Source organism: Bufo gargarizans, chromosome 2 (assembly GCF_014858855.1).
Source record: "Bufo gargarizans isolate SCDJY-AF-19 chromosome 2, ASM1485885v1, whole genome shotgun sequence".
Classification (NCBI taxonomy): Eukaryota; Metazoa; Chordata; class Amphibia; order Anura; family Bufonidae; genus Bufo; species Bufo gargarizans.
This window is the reverse complement of record NC_058081.1, coordinates 611,781,408-611,804,528: the sequence shown is the minus strand read 5'-3', so window position 1 is coordinate 611,804,528 and position 23,121 is coordinate 611,781,408. Positions and strand designations below refer to the sequence as shown.

Below are 23,121 nucleotides of genomic sequence, written 5' to 3'. Positions count from 1 at the left end.
AACACAGAACAGATGCAAATCTTTCCATTATACCTTATCTCTGTGTAAGCTACACTATAGGTTTTAGCTCACAATAACTGATAGAAACAACTAATCAAATAACTTAAATGTGAATAACCCAAATGCAACAAAGGAGGCCCAAACCATGATACTACCACTACTGTGTTTCACAGATGGGATAAGGTTTTTATGCTGAAATGCAGTGTTTTCCTTTCTCCAAACATAATGGTTCTCATTTAAACCAAAAGTAAATCTATTTTGGTCTCGCCAATCCACAAAACATTGTTCCAATAGTCTTCTGGCTTGTCCAGGTGATCTTTAGAAAACTGCAGATGGGCAGCAATGTTCTTTTTGGAGAGCAGCTGCTTTCTCGTAGCAATCCTGCCATGCACTCCATTCAGTGTTCTCCTGATGGTGCACTAATGAACATTAACCTTAATGAATGTGAGAAAGGCCTTTAGTTGCTTAGAGGTTACCTTGGGTTCCTTTGTGACCTTGCAGACTACTACACGCCTTGCTCTTGACCTTATTTTTGTTGGTTGACTGCTTCTGGGGAGGATAATAATGGTTCCTGGATTTTTTCCATTTGTACACAATCTGTCTGACTGTGAATTTTTGGAGTCCAAACTCTTTAGAGATGGTTTTGTAACCTTTTCCAGCCTGATGAGCATCAAAAACTCTTCTTCTGAGGTCCTCAGAAATCTCCTTTGTTTGTGCCACGATACATTTCCACAAATATGTGTTGTGAAGATCAAACTTTGATAGATCCCTTTCTTTAAATAAAACAGGTTGCCCACTTACACCTGACCCCAATCTCAACTTCAAATTATCTGCTAATCCTAAAGTTTCACATACTTTTGCCGCTCACATACATGTCATAATACATCACTTTCCTCAATAAATTATCATCTGATATTTTTAACTCATTTGTTTGATCTGTATATCTTTATCTATTTTTAGGACTTATGTGAAAATCCGATGTAGTTTTAGGTTAATTGTATGCAGAAATATAGAAAATTCTGAAGGGGTCGTATACTTTCAAGCACTACTGTATTTACTGCTTAAATATTTATGTATGTATAAATAATACATATAAATATATATATATATGTATATATTATATTATTATAAATAAATATAATTGTATGGTACAGTAGATACCTGGAATGTGGTGAAATGGCGCACATTAATTCTTTGCAGCACAAAACACAACTCCAGACGTCTCCAGATCTTAGCCTTACATTTGTGTTACCCAATACTTATATTTATCTATGATATTCTTCTCCAGATCCCTTGATAAAGGTCATACATGAGCGAAACGTTGGGACCATTGCAGATATTCCATGTTATGCCTTACCCACTTCAACCCCCCTAGCTGAAACTGTCACAACCAGACATCTGAGAAGCTCTGACAGATGCCTTTTTAGAACCTCCTCCTTGAGCTTTCTTTGTTTTGGTTTTCTGCCAAAACCGTCTCAAGCATGGATCCGGTTTCACTTTTGACTGAACGCTTCCAGGGTCTTTGATTGGAGGTAGCTGATCTCCGTAAGACTCTTTCTCAGTTTCTAGTGACCGGTTCAGCTTGCGTTCATGGAGTTTGTTCGGAGCCTAAGATCTCGCTCCCGGATACCTTCTCCGGGGGTAGTGAGAATTTTGTGCGTTTCAGAGAGGCTTGCAAACTCCATTTTCGCCTTCTTCCCCATTCCTCTGGTGATGAGGAACGGAGGGTGGGGATCATTATATCGCAGCTCAGGGGTAACGCTCAGTCGTGGGCCTTTTCGCTGCCGGTGGGGGCACGGTCCCTCTGTTCAGTGGATGAATTCTTTTTAGCCCTGGGTCAGATATATGATGATCCGGATCGTGTTGCTTTGGCTGAGTCTAGGGATTGAAATATGCATTTGCCTTTCATGAGAGGCCTATCTCCTTGGACGCTGCTATGTCTCAGGCCGTTTGTATTGACAGGCGTCTTAGAGAGAGAGGAGAGATCTCTCCTTCCTGTCATACTCAGTCCCAGGACAGTGCAGTGGTCTCATTCCGTGCGCAGGGGTCTCAGTCGCTGTCAGCCCCTTTTGAGCAGGAGCCCATGCAGTTGGGGTTGATTGCCTCTGACAATAGAGGATTCAGCCCGCATGGGAAGGTTTGTTTTTGTTGTGGAGGTATAAATCATTTGGCAAATGTTTGTCCCTCTAGGAGATTCAGGCAGTTTTCTGGGAGTAATAAAGAAACAAAAAGGAAAAAATCTTTTAAAAATGTTCCATCTGTTACTATTGGCAGGGTTGAGGCGGAAATTGAAGGTTTTCCGTTTGCTTGTAGTTCCCGTTTTGTCCTGCCTGCCAGGGTGGCGCTAGAGAGCAAGAACATTTTTTGTTAGATTTTTGGAGATAGTGGAGCAGCTGTCAATCTCATTGATAATCATTTTGTGATAACTCATAGTTTTCAGGTATGCACTTTGGGAAAGGATATTCCTGTTTTTGCTATTGATTCCGCTCCACTTTCTCAGAAATCATTAAAGGGCATAGTTCACAATATTCGTTTAATTGTGAGTGATGCTCATGTTGAGGATGTGTCATGTTTCGTCCTTAGCGGATTACCTACTCCTCTTGTGTTGGGGCTACCCTGGCTCACTAAACATAACCCCACCATTGATTGGCAAGCGAGGCAAATTAATGGTTGGAGTGACTTTTGCAAAGAGAATTGCCTCATGACATCTATTTCTGAGGTTTCTACTAAGACTGTACCACCTTTTCTCTCTGAATTTTCGGATGTCTTCTCTGAGAGTGGAGTTCAGGATTTGCCCCCGCACAGGGAGTACGATTGCCCTATTAATCTCATCCCAGGCGCCAAGCTGCCTAAATCTCGTTTATACAATCTTTCCCAACCTGAAAGGGTCGCTATGCGTGCTTATATCTCTGAGAGTCTGAGAAAAGGACACATACGACCCTCGAAGTCACCTGTTGCTGCTGGTTTTTTCTTTGTTAAGAAAAAAGATGGTTCTTTAAGACCTTGTCTAGATTTCAGGGAGCTGAACAGTATCACTATTCGTGACCCTTATTCGCTTCCTCTGATCCCGGACCTGTTTAACCAGATTGTTGGGGCTAAAGTCTTTTCCAAATTAGATCTAAGAGGGGCATACAACCTGGTCAGGGTCAGAGAAGGAGACGAATGGAAGACGGCCTTCAATACCCCTGAGGGCCATTTTGAGAATTTGGTTATGCCTTTTGGTTTGATGAATGCCCCAGCCGTTTTTCAGCATTTCGTGAACAGCATTTTTTATCATTTAATGGTAAAATTTGTATTATTGTATTTGGATGACATTTTGATTTTTTCTCCTGATTTCAAAACTCATAAGGAACACTTACGTCAGGTCTTGCTCATTCTGCGGGAGAATAAATTATATGCGAAACTGGAAAAATGTGTGTTTGCGGTTCCAGAAATTCAATTTCTGGGGTTTCTTCTCTCTGCTTCTGGTTTTCGCATGGACCCCGAGAAGGTCCGCGCTGTGCTTGAGTGGGAGCTTCCTGAGAACCAGAAGGCGCTGATGCGTTTTTTGGGCTTTGCCAATTATTACAGGAAGTTTATTTTGAATTATTCCTCTATTGTTAAACCACTCACTGATATGACCAGAAAGGGGGTAGATTTTTCTTCCTGGTCGGTAGAGGCGCGTAAGGCCTTTTCTAATATCAAGGAGAGTTTTGCTTCCGCTCCCATCTTGGTACAACCTGATATTTCTCTACCCTTCATAGTTGAGGTTGATGCTTCTGAGGTGGGTGTGGGTGCGGTCTTGTCTTAGGGTTCCTCTCCTGCCAAATGGCGACCGTGTGCCTTCTTCTCGAAGAAACACTCCTCCGCAGAGAGAAATTACGATGTGGGAGATAGGGAATTGTTGGCCATCAAGTTGGCTTTTGAGGAATGGCGCCATTGGCTAGAGGGAGCCAGACACCCTATTACCGTCTTTACTGACCACAAAAATCTGGCCTACTTGGAGTCAGCCAAGTGTCTGAACCCGAGACAGGCCAGATGGTCTTTGTTCTTTTCAAGGTTTAATTTTGTTGTCACGTTCCGCCCTGGGGTTAAGAATGTGAAGGCAGATGCCCTGTCACGTTGTTTTCCGGGAGGTGGGAATTTTGAAGACCCGGGTCCCATTTTGGCTGAAGGTGTGGTGGTCTCTGCTCTTTTTCCTGAATTGGAGGCAGAGGTGCAGGCAGCCCAGTCAGAGGCTCCTGATCTTTGTCCTCCTGGGAGGTTGTTTGTGCCTCTCGCTTTAAGATTTTTAAGGAACACCACGATACGGTCCTTGCTGGGCACCCGGGGGTAAGAGCCACAGTGGATCTCATCGCTCGGAGATTCTGGTGGCCTGCGCTTCGTAAGTCGGTTGAGGGTTTTGTGGCAGCCTGCAAGACCTGCGCTCGTGCCAAAGTCCCTCATTCACGGCCATCAGGTCCTCTCCTTCCCTTACCCATTCCTTCCCGTCCTTGGACACATCTGTCCATGGACTTCATAACGGACCTGCCTCGTTCCTCGGGGAAGACTGTGATTCTGGTGGTGGTGGACCGTTTTAGCAAAATGGTGCATTTCATCCCTTTTCCTGGTTTGCCCAATGCTAAGACGCTGGCGCAGGCATTTATTGATCACGTTGTCAAGTTGCATGGTATTCCTTCAGACATAGTCTCTGATAGGGGCACGCAGTTTGTTTCCAGATTCTGGAAGGCTTTCTGTTCTCGCTTGGGGGTTCGGTTGTCATTCTCTTCTGCTTTCCACCCGCAGTTGAATGGCCAGACAGAGCGCGTCAATCAGAATCTGGAGACATATCTGCGCTGTTTTGTGGCGGAGAATCAGGAGGATTGGTGTTCTTTTTTGTCCCTTGCTGAGTTTGCTTTAAATAACCGTCGTCAGGAGTCCTCTGATAAGTCACCATTTTTTGGTGCATATGGGTTTCATCCGCAGTTTGGGACTTTCTCGGGAGAGGGGTCTTCTGGTTTACCTGATGAGGACAGATTCTCCTCGTCTTTGTCATCTATTTGGCAAAAGATTCAGGATAATCTAAAGAGCATGAGTGAGAGATATAAGCGTGTGGCAGATAAGAGACGTGTGCCTGGTCCGGACGTGAATGTTGGTGATCTGGTGTGGTTGTCTACCAAGAATATTAAATTGAAGGTTCCCTCCTGGAAGTTGGGTCCTAAGTTTATTGGTCCTTACAAAATCCTGTCTGTCATCAATCCTGTTGCCTAACGTCTTGATCTTCCTCAGACTTGGAAGATCCATAATGTTTTTCATAAGTCCTTATTAAAACCTTATGTTCAATCCATTGTACCCTCGCCTTTGCCTCCTCCTCCGATTATGGTTGATGGGAATCTTGAATTTCAGGTCTCTAGGATTGTGGATTCTCATGTTGTCCGCGGTTCTCTCCAGTACCTCGTTCATTGGGAGGGTTATGGTCCTGAGGAGAGGATGTGGGTCCCAGTGACGGACATTAAGGCCACTCGTCTCATCAGGGCTTTCCATAGGTCTCATTCTGAGAAGGTGGGCTCTGAGTGTCCGAAGTCCACTCGTAGAGGGAGGGGTACTGTCACAACCAGACATCTGAGAAGCTCTGACAGATGCCTTTCAGAACCTCCTCCTTGAGATTTCTTTGTTTTGGTTTTCAGTTCCTCATCTCGTTAGCCTCTCTCAGCTGTCTTGTAGTTGGACTGATTGCATCCCTTTAAATTTCTCCCCATAATGCAGTAGTGTGCGGTTTATACAACTTCCTGGAGTGTGTGTGCATGCTGATCCTATTTCCCAGTCTTCTACAAGATAAGTGCTGTACATTCATTTGTGATTTTCTGTTTGCTGGATCCCAGGTGACCCTGACTCCCTCCGTGTCTAGTGTAGGGAGCCGGTGGTCGTGTGCCCCTCACTATTGTAGGGTGTTCAGGTGTCATATAGTCGAGGTACGAGGATATGCGATCATCCACCATTGGGGTGTTCGCATAGGCTGAGCAGTCAGGGAGAGTGCCAGGTCTTATGCAGGGGTCTCCCTTTTGTTCCTTAGCTTTGGATCCAGTGAGTCATATATTCATTTTGCATTGTCTTGTTTCCTGTACACCTTTCCGTGACAGAAACACCCTTAATGACCAGGCCACTTTTGCACTACACTACTTTCACCGTTTATTGCTCGGTCATGCAACTTACCACCCAAATGAATTTTACCTCCTTTTCTTCTCACTAATATAGCTTTTATTTGGTGGTATTTCATTGCTGCTGACATTTTCACTTTTTTTGTTATTAATCGAAATGTAACGATTTTTTTTGCCAAAAAATGACATTTTTCACTTTCAGTTGTAAAAATTTTTAAAAAAAACGACATCCATATATAAATTTTTCTCTAAATTTATTGTTCTACATGTCTTTGATAAAAAAAAAATGTTTGGGTAAAAAAAAAATGATTTGGGTAAAAGTTTACAAACTATGGTACAAAAATGTGAATTTCCGCTTTTTGAAGCAGCTCTGACTTTCTGAGCACCTGTCATGTTTCCTGAGGTTCTACAATGGCCAGACTGTACAAACACCCCACAAATGACCCCATTTCGGAAAGTAGACACCCTAAGGTATTCACTGATGGGCATAGTGAGTTCATCGAACTTTTTATTTTTTGTCACAAGTTAGCGGAAAATGAAGATTAATTTTTTTCTTACAAAGTCTCATATTCCACTAACTTGTGACAAAAAATAAAAACTTCCACGAACCTTCCATGCCCATCACGAAATACCTTGGGGTGTCTTCTTTCCAAAATGGGGTCACTTGTGGGGTAGTTATACTGCCCTGGCATTTTAGGGGCCTAAATGCGTGCAAAGTAGTTTGAAATCAAAATCTGTAAAAAATGACCGGTGAAATCCGAAAGGTGCTCTTTGGAATGTGGGCCCCTTTGCCCACCTAGGCTGCAAAAAAGTGTCACACATCTGGTATCGCCGTACTCAGGAGAAGTTGGGAAATGTGTTTTGGGGTGTCATTTTACATATACCCATGCTGGGTGAGAGAAATATCTTGGCAAAAGACAACTTTTCCCATTTTTTTATACAAAGTTGGCATTTGACCAAGATATTTATCTCACCCAGCATGGATATATGTAAAATGACACCCCAAAACACATTGCCCAACTTCTCCTGAGTACGGCGATACCAGATGTGTGACACTTTTTTTTGCAGCCTAGGTGGACAAAGGGGCAAACATTCCAAAGAGCACCTTTAGGATTTCACCGGCCATTCTTTACAGATTTGGATTTCAAACTACTTCGCACACATTAGGGCCCCTAAATTGCCAGGGCAGTATAACTACCCCACAAGTGACCCCATTTTGGAAAGAAGACACCCCAAGGTATTCCGTGAGGGGCATGGCGAGTTCCTAGAATTTTTTATTTTTTGTCACAAGTTAGTGGAATATGAGACTTTGTAAGGAAAAAAAAAAATCATAATTTTCCCTTAACTTGTGACAAAAAATAAAAAATTCTAGGAACTCGCCATGCCCCTCACAGAATACCTTGGGGTGTCTTCTTTCCAAAATAGGGTAACTTGTGGGGTAGTTATACTGCCCTGGCATTCTAGGGGCCCTAATGTGTGGTAAGTAGTTTGAAATCCAAATGTGTAAAAAATGACCTGTGAAATCCTAAAGGTGCTCTTTGGAATGTGGGCCCCTTTGCCCACCTAGGCTGCAAAAAAGTGTCACACATCTGGTATCTCCGTACTCAGGAGAAGTTGGGGAATCTTTTTGTCTTTTTACATATACCCATGCTGGGTGAGAGAAATATCTCGTCAAAAGACAACTTTTCCCATTTTTTTATACAAAGTTGGCATTTGACCACGATATTTATCTCACCCAGCATGGGTATATGTAAAATGACACCCCAAAACACATTGCCCAACTTCTCCTGAGTACGGCGATACCACATGTGTGACACCTTTTTGCAGCCTAGGTGGGCAAAGGGGCCCAAATTATGAGGGCATTTTTTTGACATTTGGATCCCAGACTTCTCACGCTTTCGGGCGCCTAAAATACCAGTGGGAAGTATATCAATGTAAATTTTTAATAAAAGATTTTTGGTATTCATATAAGGCAGTGGGAAGTATAAATACCCTACATGTGACCCCATTTTGGAAAGAAGACACCCCAAGGTATTCAATAAGGGGCATGGCGAGTTCATAGAATTTTTTTTTTTTTTTTGGCACAAGTTAGCGGAAATTGATATTTTTTTGTATTTTCTCACAAAGTCTCCCTTTCCACTAACTTGAGACAAAAATTTCAATCTTTCATGGACTCAATATGCCCCTCACGGAATACCTTGGGGTGTCTAATACCTTGGGGTGTCTTCTTTCCGAAATGGGGTCACATGTGGGGTATTTATACTGCCCTGGCATTTTAGGGGCCCTAAAGCGTGAGAAGAAGTCTGGAATATAAATGTCTAAAAAAATGTACGCATTTGGATTCCGTGAGGGGTATGGTGAGTTCATGTGAGATTTTATTTTTTGACACAAGTTAGTGGAATATGAGACTTTGTAAGAAAAAAAAAAACAATTTCCGCTAACTTGGGCCAAAATAATGTCTGAATGGAGCCTTACAGGGAGGGTGATCAATGACAGGGGGGTGATCAATGACAGGGGGGTGATCACCCCATATAGACTCCCTGATCACCCCCCTGTCATTGATCACCCCCCTGTAAGGCTCCATTCAGACGTCCGTATGATTTTTACGGATCCACGGATACATTGATCGGATCTGCAAAACACATACGGATGTCTGAATGGAGCCTTACAGGGGGGTGATCAATGACAGGGGGTTGATCAGGGAGTCTATATGGGGTGATCACCCCCTTGTCATTGATCACCCCCCTGTAAGGCTCCATTCAGACGTCCGTATGTGTTTTGCGGATCCGATCCATGTATCCGTGGATCCGTAAAAATCATACGGACGTCTGAATGGAGCCTTACAGGGGGGGGTGATCAATGACAGGTGGGTTATCAATGACAGGGGGTGATCAGGGAGTGTATATGGGGTGATCACTCCCCTGTCATTGATCACCCCCCTGTAAGGCTCCATTCAGACGTCCGTATGTGTTTTGCGGATCCGATCCATGTATCCGTGGATCCATAAAAATCATACAGATATCTGAATGGAGCCTTACAGGGGGGTGATCAATAAAAGGGGGTGATCAGGAAGTCTATATGGGGTGATCACCCCCTTGTCATTGATCACCCCCCTGTAAGGCTCCATTCAGACGTCCGTATGTGTTTTGCGGATCCGATCCATGTATCCGTGGATCCGTAAAAAACATACGGACGTCTGAATGGAGCCTTACAGGCGGGTGATCAATGACAGGGGGGTGATCAATGACAGGGGGGTGATCAGGGAGTCTTTATGGGTGATCACCCCCTGTCATTGATCACCCCCCTGTAAGGCTCCATTCAGACGTCCCTATGTGTTTTGCAGATCCGATCCATGTATCCGTGGATCCGTAAAAATCATACGGACGTCTGAATGGAGCCTTACAGGGGGGTGATCAATGACAGGGGGGTGATCAATGACAGGGGGGGTGATCAGGGAGTCTATATGGGGTGATCAGGGGTGATCCGGGGTTAATAAGGGGTTAATAAGTGACAGGGGGGGTGTAGTGTAGTGGTGTTTGGTGCTACTTATTACTGAGCTGCCTGTGTCCTCTGGTGGTCGATCCAAGCAAAAGGGACCACCAGAGGACCAGGTAGCAGGTATATTAGACGCTGTTATCAAAACAGCGTCTAATATACCTGTAAGGGGTTAAAAAAAATCGCATCTCCAGCCTGCCAGCGAACGATCGCCGCTGGCAGGCTGGAGATCCACTCGCTTACCTTCTGATCCTGTGTGCGCGCGTTCACAGGAAATCATGCGTCTTGCGAGACGACGCGTATATGCGTGACTGTGCGCAGAGCTGCTGCCTCCGGACCGCGATCCTGCGTTAGGCGGTCCGGAGGGGGGTTAACTAATACTGGATGTAATGTGACTCAAAGTGTTCAAACATTAATGAATAAAAAAAACTTTAATATCATCATAAGCCATGTGCCATAGATCTTTCCTATATACTGCTGCCACAAGGACAGCTGCTACTCATCTCCTGCCAGCAACTCTACTTTGGGCCTCCACACTGAGACTCAGGCCATACTTTGCGTTCTGCACCGCTATTCAACTTAGCAGGCTAAACAGGATCCTCTCTTGGGCATGGAGCAGCCCCCTGGCACTGTCCTGCTGTAGCCACTGCTACGGCAGGACTTTTACTGCCTGCACCCCCAGCAGGCTGATGAATACTTTACAAGTGCATGTGATCTACTTGATGGCACTTCCAGTCCTTTTTATTAGGGATCCTCCTGTCTTCTTGCATCACACAAAAGAGGCTTGCCCTTCCCTGCTCTGCATGTACAGCGGAGCACTTTACCTATTTGTGGTAAAAAATCTAGGGGCTGGATCTTGGGCATTACAGAGGACAGTATCCAGGGGAACTTATGGAACTTCTTGCGGCTGGCTTGGTGGAAAGGGGGGGCAGACACAGACTGCAGCAGAACTTTATTTTGAAGAGAATTTCATGTCATTCAATCAGTCATTGATCTAAAGTTCCCAATGCCCTTTTAAAATAAGCTTCTGCAGCAGTTGAGGTGTATATTATAAGGAATAGTTTACCTCTTTTATAAATATTTAAGAATATAATAAATAAGAATAAATAGAATAAAATCTCAGAGTTCCATGACTCTGCCTGCAGCCTCACTTTTATATGGTCACAAAATGTGGGGCGCTATCTCCTATATCACAGTATTCTGTATCATATTACATCACATTGTTTCATCTTGTCTAAGCATTTTACCTGCAAGTGAAACCATATTTTTGACTACCTTTATTAAGAAGGGTTAATGTTGGCCTGTGTTGGTATGCTGGGTCAGGCTGGGGGCATCATTGCTTTAACTTCCCAAGTCAATGTTAGATTAGGTTACCCTTGGCAATGGTCCACTCAGGAGTATTAATGAACATGTATTTTAAGCATAGGCAGTCAGCTGCAGAGTTTTGTTAAGGGTGTGAAGATATTCATAATATTGAGGACAGGATGGTATATGCAATGTCCAGCATGTTATACACTTAAATATTTTTCATGGATGAAATGGGAAACAGTTCACTGCAGTTGTGACATTTTCAGGAAAATGTTAGCATTCATTAAAGTACTCAATAATAAAAGTAGTTCTTCAAAGCCGAAATTCCTTGGATTTATAGTTCTGTAGTAGATGTTTAATGAAGACCCAACTCACGCAACCGTATTTTTGGTCTACATCCAATCTGCAGTGTTTGCCGAGAGGGTGTGGATCCATTAATTTCCATGGGTCCGCAAAAAATGCGGACAGCACACCGCAAGCTGTCCGCATCCATATGTCCATTCCGTAGCCCCTCCCAAAAAAATAAACATGTCCTATCCTTCTCCGTTTTGCAGACGAGGATAGGCATTGTTACAATGGATCCGTAAAAAAACGGATGCAACACGGATGTCACATGGACGTCATCTGTATTTTTCTGCTAACCGCAAAATACATGCAGTTGTGTGAATGCACTCTAAAGAAGTTTTCCAATAACATCAGAAACTTGGTGGCCTAAAAAACAGTTGGACAGGGAAATAAGAAAGACTATTGGAGTCTAGTCAATGATTTAATTAGGCCCATGAGAGATCACAAGTGAGATCCAAAGATGGTCGATAAATTAGCGTAAATGGGTAACGGAGCTATGCATGAAAGCTGATCAGCATGGATGTGGTGTGTCCAACCCCCAATGATCAGCTAGTGATGTCCTATTCTGAGGATAGGCCATCTCTTATAAAAGGCTGTATAACCCCTTTAAGGGCTCATTCAGACGGCCGCATGCTGTCCACAAAAATGCGGATTCGTTTTTTGTGGACAGTTCAGCATCTCTGCCCCAAAAAATGGATTGCATTCCGCATTTTTGAAGACCCATAGGCTTCAATGAGGCCACATCTCTATTTTTACTGACATGGGCCCCATAGAAGTGAATAGGTCTGCATCTAATCTGCACAAAAACGGATCCAAATTTTTGCGGACAGCATACGGTCGTTTGAATGAGCCCAAACTCCGCTGTGTAACAAAGCTACCACCCACAAATGATGGCACAGACACAGCTCCATAATAGTGTGGAACTATTTGCTGCTACGCAACTATTAGCGGTCAGAGTAGAAAGGGGTTAAGATTGTTTTCTGGGACAAGATAACATCATGCTAATTTTACTAAATGCTGGAACAATCCCAAAAGTTTTGCCATAAGTGGCAACTAACTACGGTAAATCATAGAAAAAAAGTTTCCCATTTATTAAATGAAGAAACTGCATAAACTTTTCCCAAATATATTGTTACTGTCCTTCATTGGTGATTATGGTTGAATCTGAGGGTTCTCACCATATGGACCCCTCATGATTTGTTAGCTAGATGGGTCTTCTCCACTGAGAACCTGCAGGCATCATGTTATAGGGCAGAAGGAGCTGAGCAGATTGCTATATAGTTATACATGAAAAGATTTGGTAAAACTTGTAATTTATACATTTATATTCCTGATGCACCTATGGTGCCAAGGAATACCTGGTTGCATGTGTTATATATCAGGCCTTATTTGACATTTCTCTATGTTGTTTTAGTTGGATGTCTTGCATTTCTAAGTTTAGCAAAAGAGTTAAAGGGGTTGTCTCACTTCAGTAAGTGGCATTTAGAATGTAGAGAAAGTTAATACAGGCCACTTACTAATGTATTATTATTGTCCATATTACCTTCTTTTGCTGGCCGGATTCATTTTTCCATCAAATTATACACTGTTCGTTTTCATGGTTAGAAAGATGAATCCAGCCAGAAAAGGAGGCAATATGGATAATCACAATAGATTAGTAAGTGGCTTGTAGTTACTTTGTCTATATGATAAATGCCTTTTGCTCAAGTGAGACAACCTCTTAAATTTATCTATTAGTGTATATTTCGGTGTGTTATGTTCTTGGTAGAGAAAGACTTCTCCAAGTAATTCATTATTAGTGACAGATTAATGTACTTCATTGAGTCTAGAATGGTATGTTGAAATTTATGATTTTGCTTGATTATTGTTATTTGTTATCATTTTATGAAAAACAAATGCTTTTGAGGAAGATGGATTATCTTGGAGTATTTTAGATATGATATGATACCTCTTTAAAGGGTTTGTGCCAAGTTTAGACAATATCTCCTTTCCACAGGATTGTCTCTATAACAGGCCTAACTGATTGCTGAGGGGTCTGACTGCTTGGACCTCCTCCAATCCCTATAACAGGGGACCCATTCCCTTCAGCTTATGGAGCGGGTGGTTGGACATGCTCCATTATGTTTTATTCTTTCTCTATAGCACCGCTGGAAATAGATGAATGCTTTACTCGACTATCTACTGCAGTTACGTGCCCAACCGACCACTCCATCAGCTCGGGTGAATGGGGCCCCTGTTATCGGGATTGGTGGGGGACCCTGCTGTTGGACCCCCAATTATCACTTAGTGTTTCGCTATGCTGTGGGTAGGGGATAACTTCTAAACTTGGCACAAGTCACTTTACTACTATATGGGCCCCTGCGTTATAAATCCTAGAAGGGGGATGATCTGTACCTCGGTGTCATCTGCACTGTAACATTCTCCTATTCATATACTTGTGAGGTGAAATTCAGGATTTTCCTAAGTTATGACGTAAAGTCATGATTTTATGAAAGACACGGAGGCGAGTATTTGCTTAACTCTTTCTTTACTGAGACATAGCAGCAAAGATAACTGAAGAAAAAAATGACATCAGTGTAACCATGGTAATAACTCCACCCCCATAGCCCCTATATAAGGCGCATCACCCCATGGACACTTCCTCTTTCTTTGTGGACTTCAACTGACGAGAACCTGGAACCTCGAACAGTCAACAAACAGCCCGAACCTTGGCTGCGAACGAGAACACCGGAAAGCCGTAAGGTGAACACTTGGAAACAGCAGACAGAGGGTGATCAACCTGAAGAGAAAATAAAAGATCATGGTAATATGGATACTAACAAACCGAGTATGGGAACCACACCCGGACTCATTCCCTGCGGACACAATAAGAAATTAAACAAAACATATAAGTAAACTTCCGAAAGGTCCGAGACCCCCAGACCAGATGGGTGGGTACAAAACAAAGGGAGGGAAATACTCGCCTCCGTGTCTTTCATAAAATCATGACTTTACGTCATAACTTAGGAAAATCCTGAATTTTATTTCAAGACACGGAGGCTCATATTTGCTAGTTTAAAGCTGAGCAATCACGGAGGAAAAAGCGTGAGGAACAGGTCTAAAATAGAATTCCCGAAAGGTAGAGACTCGGGACCAATCCGCCAAACGTAATACATCCTCTAAACGGGCACCAGCTACGGACATAGAGGTAGCCGCTGCCCCACGCACAGAATGTGCGGTAAAGATGGACGTGTCGATACCCGATAGGGACAGGATCCATTTAACCCAACGGGACAGTGTGACGCTTGAAACCGGCGCAAAGGGGCGGCGGAAGGAGATGAAAAGCTGGGGATCATTCCCAGAGCGAGAAGCCAGAGTGCGAGCCTCATACTCCCTGAGACAAGCCACCGGACACAACTGCAGAGACGAAGGGAAAGACGGATAAGCAACGGATTTAATGCCCGTCTTCGTGCGCCGAGAAATATTAAACAAAACTCCCTCCGGCGTAAAATAGCGAGCATCAACATCCAGAGCCCGGACGTCAGAGACACGCTTACACGAAATCAAACACAAAAGGGTCACTAATTTGGCCGAGAGCTGCCGGAGAGACAACAAGGAGTTGGAAGGCCAACCCTCTAGAAACCTAAGAACTGACGCCACGTCCCAAGTGGAAGAAAAACGAGGTCGTGGAGGCCGCGCTAAACGACAGCCTCGCAACAACCTGCACACTAACGCATGTTGGCCTGCGGGAACACCATCAAACCCCGAATGCCCGGAAGAAATGGCAGACCGGTACACATTGAGAGTACGGTAAGCTCTCCCTGCCTCAAACAGAGATGTGAGGAACTGAAGAACGTCCGTCACAGGGGCCAGTACGGGATCCAAGTCCCGAGAATCGCACCAACGACTCCAGACGTCCCAAGCGGCGTGATAGGCTCGTCTAGTGCCTGGGGCCCATGCCGACTCCAACAGACGTCTAGTCGCCGCCGAAAAGCTGGAGGAGTCCCAGGAACCCCTGAAATGCGACAGGCGAGAAGATGAAGCGAGCCGTCGAGGAGTAGAGGGTGAGGACGGCCGTAAGGGTCGAGCAGGAGGAGAGGGAAAGATGGCAAGAGCCGAGGTTCCTCCGACAGAAGGTAAAGTAGTTGGGGAAACCAAGACTGTGTTCTCCAGTAAGGAACTATCAGAACCATCTGGGCCTGTTGGCGACACACCTGAGCAAGCACTCGAGGGATGAGTGCGAAAGGAGGGAAAGCGTAAAGCAGGGACCCGCCCCAGGGCTGAAGGAAAGCATCCACTGCCTCGGCCTCTGGGTCTGGACGCCAGCTGAAGAACCTGGGGAGTTGTGCGTTCAAACGCGTCGCGAATAAATCGATGGAGAAAGGGCCCCAGAGAGATACAATATCCTGGAAAACCCCCGAATCCAACTTCCAGTCGCTGGAATCTGAAAGACAACGAGAACTCCAGTCGGCCAACGTGTTGTGTAACCCAGGAAGGTATTCGGCCACCACTGACAGCCCCCTGGACAGGCAGAACTCCCAAAAATCCTTGGCCAGAGATGACAGGACCCTGGATCGCGTTCCTCCCAGGCAGTTCACATAACGGACAGCCGAGACATTGTCCATCCGTAAACGGACACACGCCCGAGCCGACCCGTGAGCAAAGCTGCGGATCGCAAAAGATCCCGCTAAGAGCTCGAGAGCGTTGATATGCAAGTGTGATTCGTCCGGGGACCACGCTCCTCCCGTGGACACCCCTTGACAATGGGCCCCCCAACCCATGAGGCTGGCATCCGACTCGATGACAAGGTCGGGACTGGGGCCGAAAATGGCTCGGCCATTCCACACAGATAAATTGTGGATCCACCACACCAGTTCGTGCCTGGTCTCCGTGTCTAAGATCAGAGTGTCCGAAAATGAAGCCCCCGCCCTGAGGTGAGCAATTTTGAGCCTCTGAAGGGCTCGATAATGTAAGGGGGCTGGGAAAATCGCCTGAATGGAAGAGGTTAGAAGGCCAATCAAGCGAGCCAGTTGACGGAGGGACACCTGAGGAAGGGCGAGAGAATGGCGGATCTCTTTGCGAATCGCCTTGACCTTGGACGCGGGTAGACTGAGCGTTTGACTCCCCGAATCTATGGTAAACCCTAGGAACTCTATGGAAGTGGTTGGCAAAAGGCAGGACTTTTCCAGGTTGAGAATGAACCCCAAGCCCTGAAGAAGGTCTTGGGTCAACTTCAGATGACCAAGTAAAAGGGGCGGATCCTGAGCCATAATCAGGATGTCGTCCAAATAAATGATCAGACGAATTCCTCTCCCTCTGAGCCAGGCCACTGCCGGTTTCATGAGTTTCGTAAAACACCATGGGGCCGACGACAGACCAAATGGGAGGCAGGTAAAACGCCAGATGCGGTCCCTCCAAAGGAACTGGAGAAGACTCCGGGACACCGGGGCCACAGGAACTGTGAGATACGCATCTTTTAGATCTAATTTGACGAACCAGTCCCCTGGTTGAAGCATATCTCTTAACAGATGGATCCCTTCCATTTTGAAATGTCTGTAACGAACGAAGACATTTAAGTTCTTTAGATTTATGACTGGCCGGAATTGTCCGCCTTTCTTCTGCACTAGGAAAATACTGCTCAGTATTCCCGTATGAGGTTCGGGGGATACCTCTATCGCCTCCTTCCGGAGGAGGGAGAAAAGTTCTGCATCTAAGAGCGTCTGTATCTGGTTCGAACAAGAAACCCTCGGGATAGGAGGAAGGTTTCTTGGGGCGGCTACCAACTCGATGGTGAATCCCTGAACTGTGGAGAGGACCCACTGGTCTGAGGAGATCCTTGACCACGCACGGAAAAAGAAACAGAGTCTTCCCCCAACCTGTAGCGAAATCGGATAAGACACACAGAGATGGCTTACCATATGGGCGTCTGGATCCTGGAGCGCCTCGGAATCCTCTGGACCGGAAAGAGCCACCGCGAGACGGGAAGAACGTTGGCTGGTACTTGGGATCCTGAAGGGACTGGCGGTAATTAAAGGAGCCTCTGCCCGTGCCTCTGGGCTGGAAATTGGATCGGCCGGACAGGCGGCCCCTGAGACTGCCGGCCCTGGATGAAAAACGAGACTGGAAAACGCGGCGCATCGAACTCTGCGCCTTATCCAGGGCCGTAAAGGCCCCCACGTATTTTCCCAATTCTTTAATAAAAGGATCTCCGAAAAGGAGGCCCTGTGCCTCCTTACCGGACTCAGAGAGGGACAGATTTGCTAACTTGGGCTCTATCTTCATCAAGATAGCCTTTCTTCTCTCAATGGCAATGGAGGTGTTTACATTGCCAACTAAACATATAGCCCTTTGGGCCCAGCCGCTAAGATCCTCTGGGTCGACCTGCGTGCCCGCTACTCTAGCGGTCTCGGCTAAATCGAGGATTTTTGCCAGTGGGCCGGTCATATCGAGCAATTTGTCCTGGCAAGCTTTGAGCGCAGAATCAAGCCCCTTGCGTGGGTTGAAACCGGTTTTCGCCAGAAATTGGACCACTTTTGGGTCCACAGTAGGGGTCTCACATATCTTGTTCGGAATTAGGGGACGGGGACATTCCGCGCGCAGCTTACTGCGAGCCTCCTTGGAAAGAGGCGTGCGGATCCTAGCCTCAAGATACTGGGTCACATGGGTGGCAGGAAGCCACTCAGAGGACCGCGGATGGTGTAGCTGGTCGGGATTAAACAGAGGATCCCCCATGGGGTCTATAACTGTGTCTTTGGCGACTTCCAGCGGCTCAGTAATAACACCCGTTGTCAGAGACGGGTCTTCTAAGGCAGTATCCACTGCAATATCCGCTAACTCATCCCCTGAGTGAGTGGACCAATTCTCACCTGCCTCCTCAACAGACTCTGCGTCTGAATCTGATACCGGATCCGGGAGTGCCCGGGCGGTCTTCCAAGATCGCACCCTTTCTGCCGGGCGCGGGTTAGCTCTTTTGCGTGACTTATTCACGCAGTCAGTGGATGGGCCAGAGCCATCATTCAAGAGTGTTCTGGAGGCAGGAGGGGGCATAACAGAAACTGGCTGTGCCATAAGGGCCTGTGATATGGACTGTGTCAGCGAAGCTGACATGGTCCCCATTGCCGCAACAATTGCATCAGATATAGATTGTTGTAAATTAGTAGCCTGCACTACAGGAGCAGGCGTCTCATTAACTCTGAAAGGAGTGGTGGGAGCTATCTGACCTGTGTGTTTGTCTTGGGCAGAAGCGACAGGGGAAGCTGGCACAGAGGACATGATGGATGAGATACTGCAGGAGTTAGTCACCCCAACAGAGTCAATAGGGAAGCGCAGAGGGAGAAATACCGGACTGAATGTGATGAACAACCGACCGTGCGGTGCTGAAGATGCAGCCGATAGTACTGGCAGCCGGAAACACACTAAGAAAAACCCGGGAATCGTAGGGGGAGTAGAAAACCCTAAGACTCCACCTCCTACCAGTGAGGGCCAATGAGCGGACGCCAAAGGAATGACGTCCGAAATCCCGCGAGATCTCGGTGATCAGAATCCACCAAAGTAAAGATGGCGCCCGAGAATCTCGCACCTCGCGAGACTACGAGCGCGCGCAGCCTGGAAGAAGCGGCGAAAAAGGTAAGGCCCTGAGGAGAGTGGGGGGGAAGAAAATGGCCGAATGCCGTATAATATAAGGGGAAAATCGAAGCGCCGGGCACCCGAACCGGAGGCTAAGCGGCACAACAAGGCCGGACGAAGACAAGCAATAACCAAAAAAGCACCACAAGCGGGCCCTAATAGGGGATGAACAAATAAAATGAGAGAGGGGAAAAAAGGAGTCCCACAGAGATGAGAGAGACAGAGGGCAGACAAATAAGCCCTAATCAACTAACGGACGCCAAGGATGACGTCCGCAAATTGAGAACCCTATCTATATAAGGGTTAACAATAGGACACAAGGCAATGAAAACTATACAGATTAAAATATATAACCATGTACTTATCTGAGAAGCAGCAAAGAAAGAGGAAGTGTCCATGGGGTGATGCGCCTTATATAGGGGCTATGGGGGTGGAGTTATTACCATGGTTACACTGATGTCATTTTTTTCTTCAGTTATCTTTGCTGCTATGTCTCAGTAAAGAAAGAGTTAAGCAAATATGAGCCTCCGTGTCTTGAAATAAAATCCATTGTTATAAGGCCTTTTAGGATATTCTTTGCTGAATTTGACATGTAATGAGGAGAAAAGCTCTGCACATCCACATCTAAATTATCCATCACAGGGAGCTCAGCCGCCTCAGCGCCAAGTGTAATTAGTCACAAAACCGCTGCCTATTCTTGTCCCTGAAACCCTGTCGGATTTAAATTGGTATTCCCAAGTGGCATCTTCGAGCGACTGTTCACAAAATCAAAGTGACCTTCTCAAGATCTGACTGACAGCCATGAGGGTGACCTGCGCATTTTCCTATTAGAGCAGCATCAAATAAAAGCTACAAAGGCAAGAAGCCGCTATTACAGCATGTTCTCTGTAAAAATATAAAATAGGCCAACAGTGCCAAGATGAAAAGTGATCCCTCTACATATTCTATTTGCCCCCACCCCAATGCCTAATTTAATAAAAAAAATATAATACGAAATTAAAGGCAACAAAAGGAAAATAAAAGACATAATAGAAACCACGGACCATGATAAAAACATACAAAACAACGGAAACCAGGTACTTTACAGACGCATGAACCTACAACATTTTGTATATCATATTTATTCTGACACCCCCCCCCAAAAAAAAATTCTAGATGTGACACGGTGTGTACGCCCCAAAAATATTTTGCACATATACCACGTCCTATAAACCTGCTTATGCCCCAAACATAACAGCCATTGTTGTACCCCATCAACATTACAGCGCCAGACAAATGCAGCAAAAGCCCCAGATGTAGGGTCTTGCAAAAAATGAGTGTTTTTTTAAACCCAATATATAAAGGCAGTAATTAAAGCTTGTATTTCACTGTCACAAATTCAACAAAGGCCCCAGATGTAGGGTCTTGCAAAAAATGAGTGTTTTTTTAAACCCAGTATAAAATTGCAGTATTTAAAGCTTGTATTTCACTGTCACAAATGTAATAAAGGCCGCAAATGTATTATCTTGCCCAAAATGGGTGTTTTTTTTTAAAACCAAAATATAATTTCAGTATTTAAAGCTTGGATTTCACTGTGACAAATGCAGCAAAGGCCCCAGATGTAGGGTCTTGCAAATAATGGGTGTTTTTTATAAACCCAGTATATATATGCAGTATTTAAAGCTTGTATTTCACTGTCACAAATACACCAAAGGCTGCAAATGTATTATCTTGCCCAAAATGGGTGTTTTTTTTAAACCCAGAATATAATTGCAGTATTTAAAGGTTGTATTTTACTGTGACAAATGCAGCAAAGGCCCCAGATGTAGGGTCTTGGAAAAAATTGGTGTTTTTTTAAACCCAGTATATAATTGCAGTATTTAAAACATGTATTTCACTGTCACAAATGCAACAAAGGCCGAAAATTTATTATCTTGCCCAAAATGGGTGTTTTTTTAATACCAGAATATAACAGCAGTATCTAACACTTGTATTGGACTGCCAAAAATGCAGCAAAGGCCGCAAATTTATTATTTTGCCCAAAATGGGTGTTTTTTAAAACCCAGAATATAATTGCAGTATTTAAAGCTTGTATTTCACTGTCACAAATGCAACAAAGGCCGCAAATGTATTATCTTGCAAAAAATGGGTGTTTTTTTTAAACCCAGCATATAATTGCAGTATTTATAGCTTGTATTTCACTGTGACAAATGCAGCAAAGGCCCCAGATGTAGGGTCTTGCAAAAAATGTGTGTTTTTTTAAACCCAGAATATAATTGCAGTATTTAAACCTTGTATTTGACTGTCACAAATGCACATATGCTGTGCTGGTGCACAGAACTTGCACAAAATGGCCGCCGACGCCCACCTAACTAACAGATGGATAAAAGTTATCTGTGTCACTGAAACTGCAGTATTTAAACCTTGTATTTGACTGTCACAAATTCAGCAAAAAGCGCCATTAACTCGCCGAACACCGGGGTTCAAAAATCCTAAAGTTTGGTACGAACCCGAACTTTACAGTTCGGGTTTGCTCAACCCTACTGATGACCTATCCAGAGGATAGGTCCTCAGTATTTAAAGGGAACCTGTCACCTGGATTTTGGGTATAGAGCTAAGGACATGGGTTGCTAGATGGCCGCTAGCACATCCGCAAAACCCAGTCCCCATAGCTCTGTGTGCTTTTATTGTGTAACAAAAACGATTTGATACATATGCAAATTAACCTGAGATGAGTCAGAGCTTGAAAATATGACTTTTCTCTGGGCACACAAGTAAGATATGACTCTTTAATGTTAATTTGCATAAAAGGCGGGAAGTACAAAAATGCATAATACTTATTGAATTTGTCTGCAAATGAAATTAAAAGTGTAATTTATATGTTTAGGGTAACACAATGAACATTTAGAAACGCTCAGTGAGGGTAGCATAGTAGAGGTGACAGGTTCCCTTTAAAGGGGTTATCTATGTTACTTTTCAATTCCAGACACTGCTTGGGGCCTGCCGGACACTGCCCAGTCAATCTGCCAACATCTTGTATTGAAAAGCTCCAGCTGATAATGATGAGTCATGAATATTCATGAGCTCCTGACTCTTCCAGCCTACCTGCTGCTGATTGACAGTTATTTTCCATATGAATCAGCAGCAGGTGTGTCACCGGGTGCCAAAGGCACACTCGGTCTCCCATCAGCCGCAGACCTGCTGCTTAGCTTCGGGAGCGAGGATCTGTGTTTGGCCTCATTCCCAGGGCGGCTTTGCTAGCTGGGAGGCTCCCTGCTCCTAGGTCTGTCTCGAGCGCCGAGCTGATCACTAGGTGCTCGACTTGTCTGTCTGTCGGTCATGTGACGCTGGCCACATCACATGACCCTCAGACCCCACTATAAATACAGGCAGCCTGCTGGCCACAATTTGCCTGTTAATTCTAGGTTCCTGGCTACTTGTTGGACTACTGAATACTCACCTGATCCTGTACCCTGACGATCCTTTGCCTGCTCCTTCTGTACTGCACTTCTCTCCTGGTATCCTGACCCCGGCTTCCACCTGATGATTCTTTGCAGACTCCTGTTGTACTTCGTTTCTCTCCTGATATTTGACCTCAGCTTTTCCTGACTATTCTCTGCTCATTCCTTAGTACTGCGTAGCTCTCTAAGTATTGACCCGGTCCGTTCACGTTCTGTTATTTGTCTTGTCTGTCTTCCCAGCACGTATCCTAAGTTAGGGACTGCCGTCTAGTTGTCCCCTGTCATTAGGACTTGCGAGGCAAGTAGGCAGGGCCAGGGGTGAGGGTGGTCACTATCCTCCCCCCTGTGTGTAGTGTACGTGACCGTCACAAGGTGGGCAGGGGAGTGGCTATAGCTGTTAATTAAATAAACGCTGGACTCAATGACATCACGCTGGACTCTGCAAAAAAAAAAAAGAAAGAAAATAGACTCCCAAATGGAAACCAAAAGGACCCCATTATGGTCAATGGGATCAGTTTGGCTCCGTTCAGGTCAGTTATGTGCTGAATCTGACACTTCCATTATTTTCATTGTTCTACTCCTACGAAAATCAATAAGGCAAGTGTGAAAGAGGCCTTAAACTAATCCTCCTTTCCACCTTTAGCGTAAAACATGCAGCCCGCCTCTCAACCTCTAGCGATTCCTGTTACAAGCTACAGGAACAATGATAAGGATGATTACTAGAAAGGAACATCTAAAAGATTTCTGACAGATGAAAAAGGTTGCTGTCATCAGAGCAGACATTTTCATTTACTGTCGCCATACACGAATAG

General features: G+C 45.0%; 1 protein-coding gene across 1 annotated transcript; it reads right to left on the bottom strand.

The window, feature by feature from the left end:
* Positions 1–13,783: 13,783 nt before the first annotated feature.
* On the bottom strand, positions 13,784–19,221 carry LOC122926815. The gene is made up of 2 exons (XM_044278315.1): positions 17,159–19,221; positions 13,784–14,043 (listed from the first exon to the last, which is right to left on the bottom strand). The coding sequence occupies exons 1-2, from the start codon at positions 18,513–18,515 to the stop codon at positions 14,039–14,041; spliced, it is 1,362 nt and encodes a 453-aa protein (XP_044134250.1). The 5' UTR covers positions 18,516–19,221; the 3' UTR covers positions 13,784–14,038.
* Positions 19,222–23,121: the final 3,900 nt, after the last annotated feature.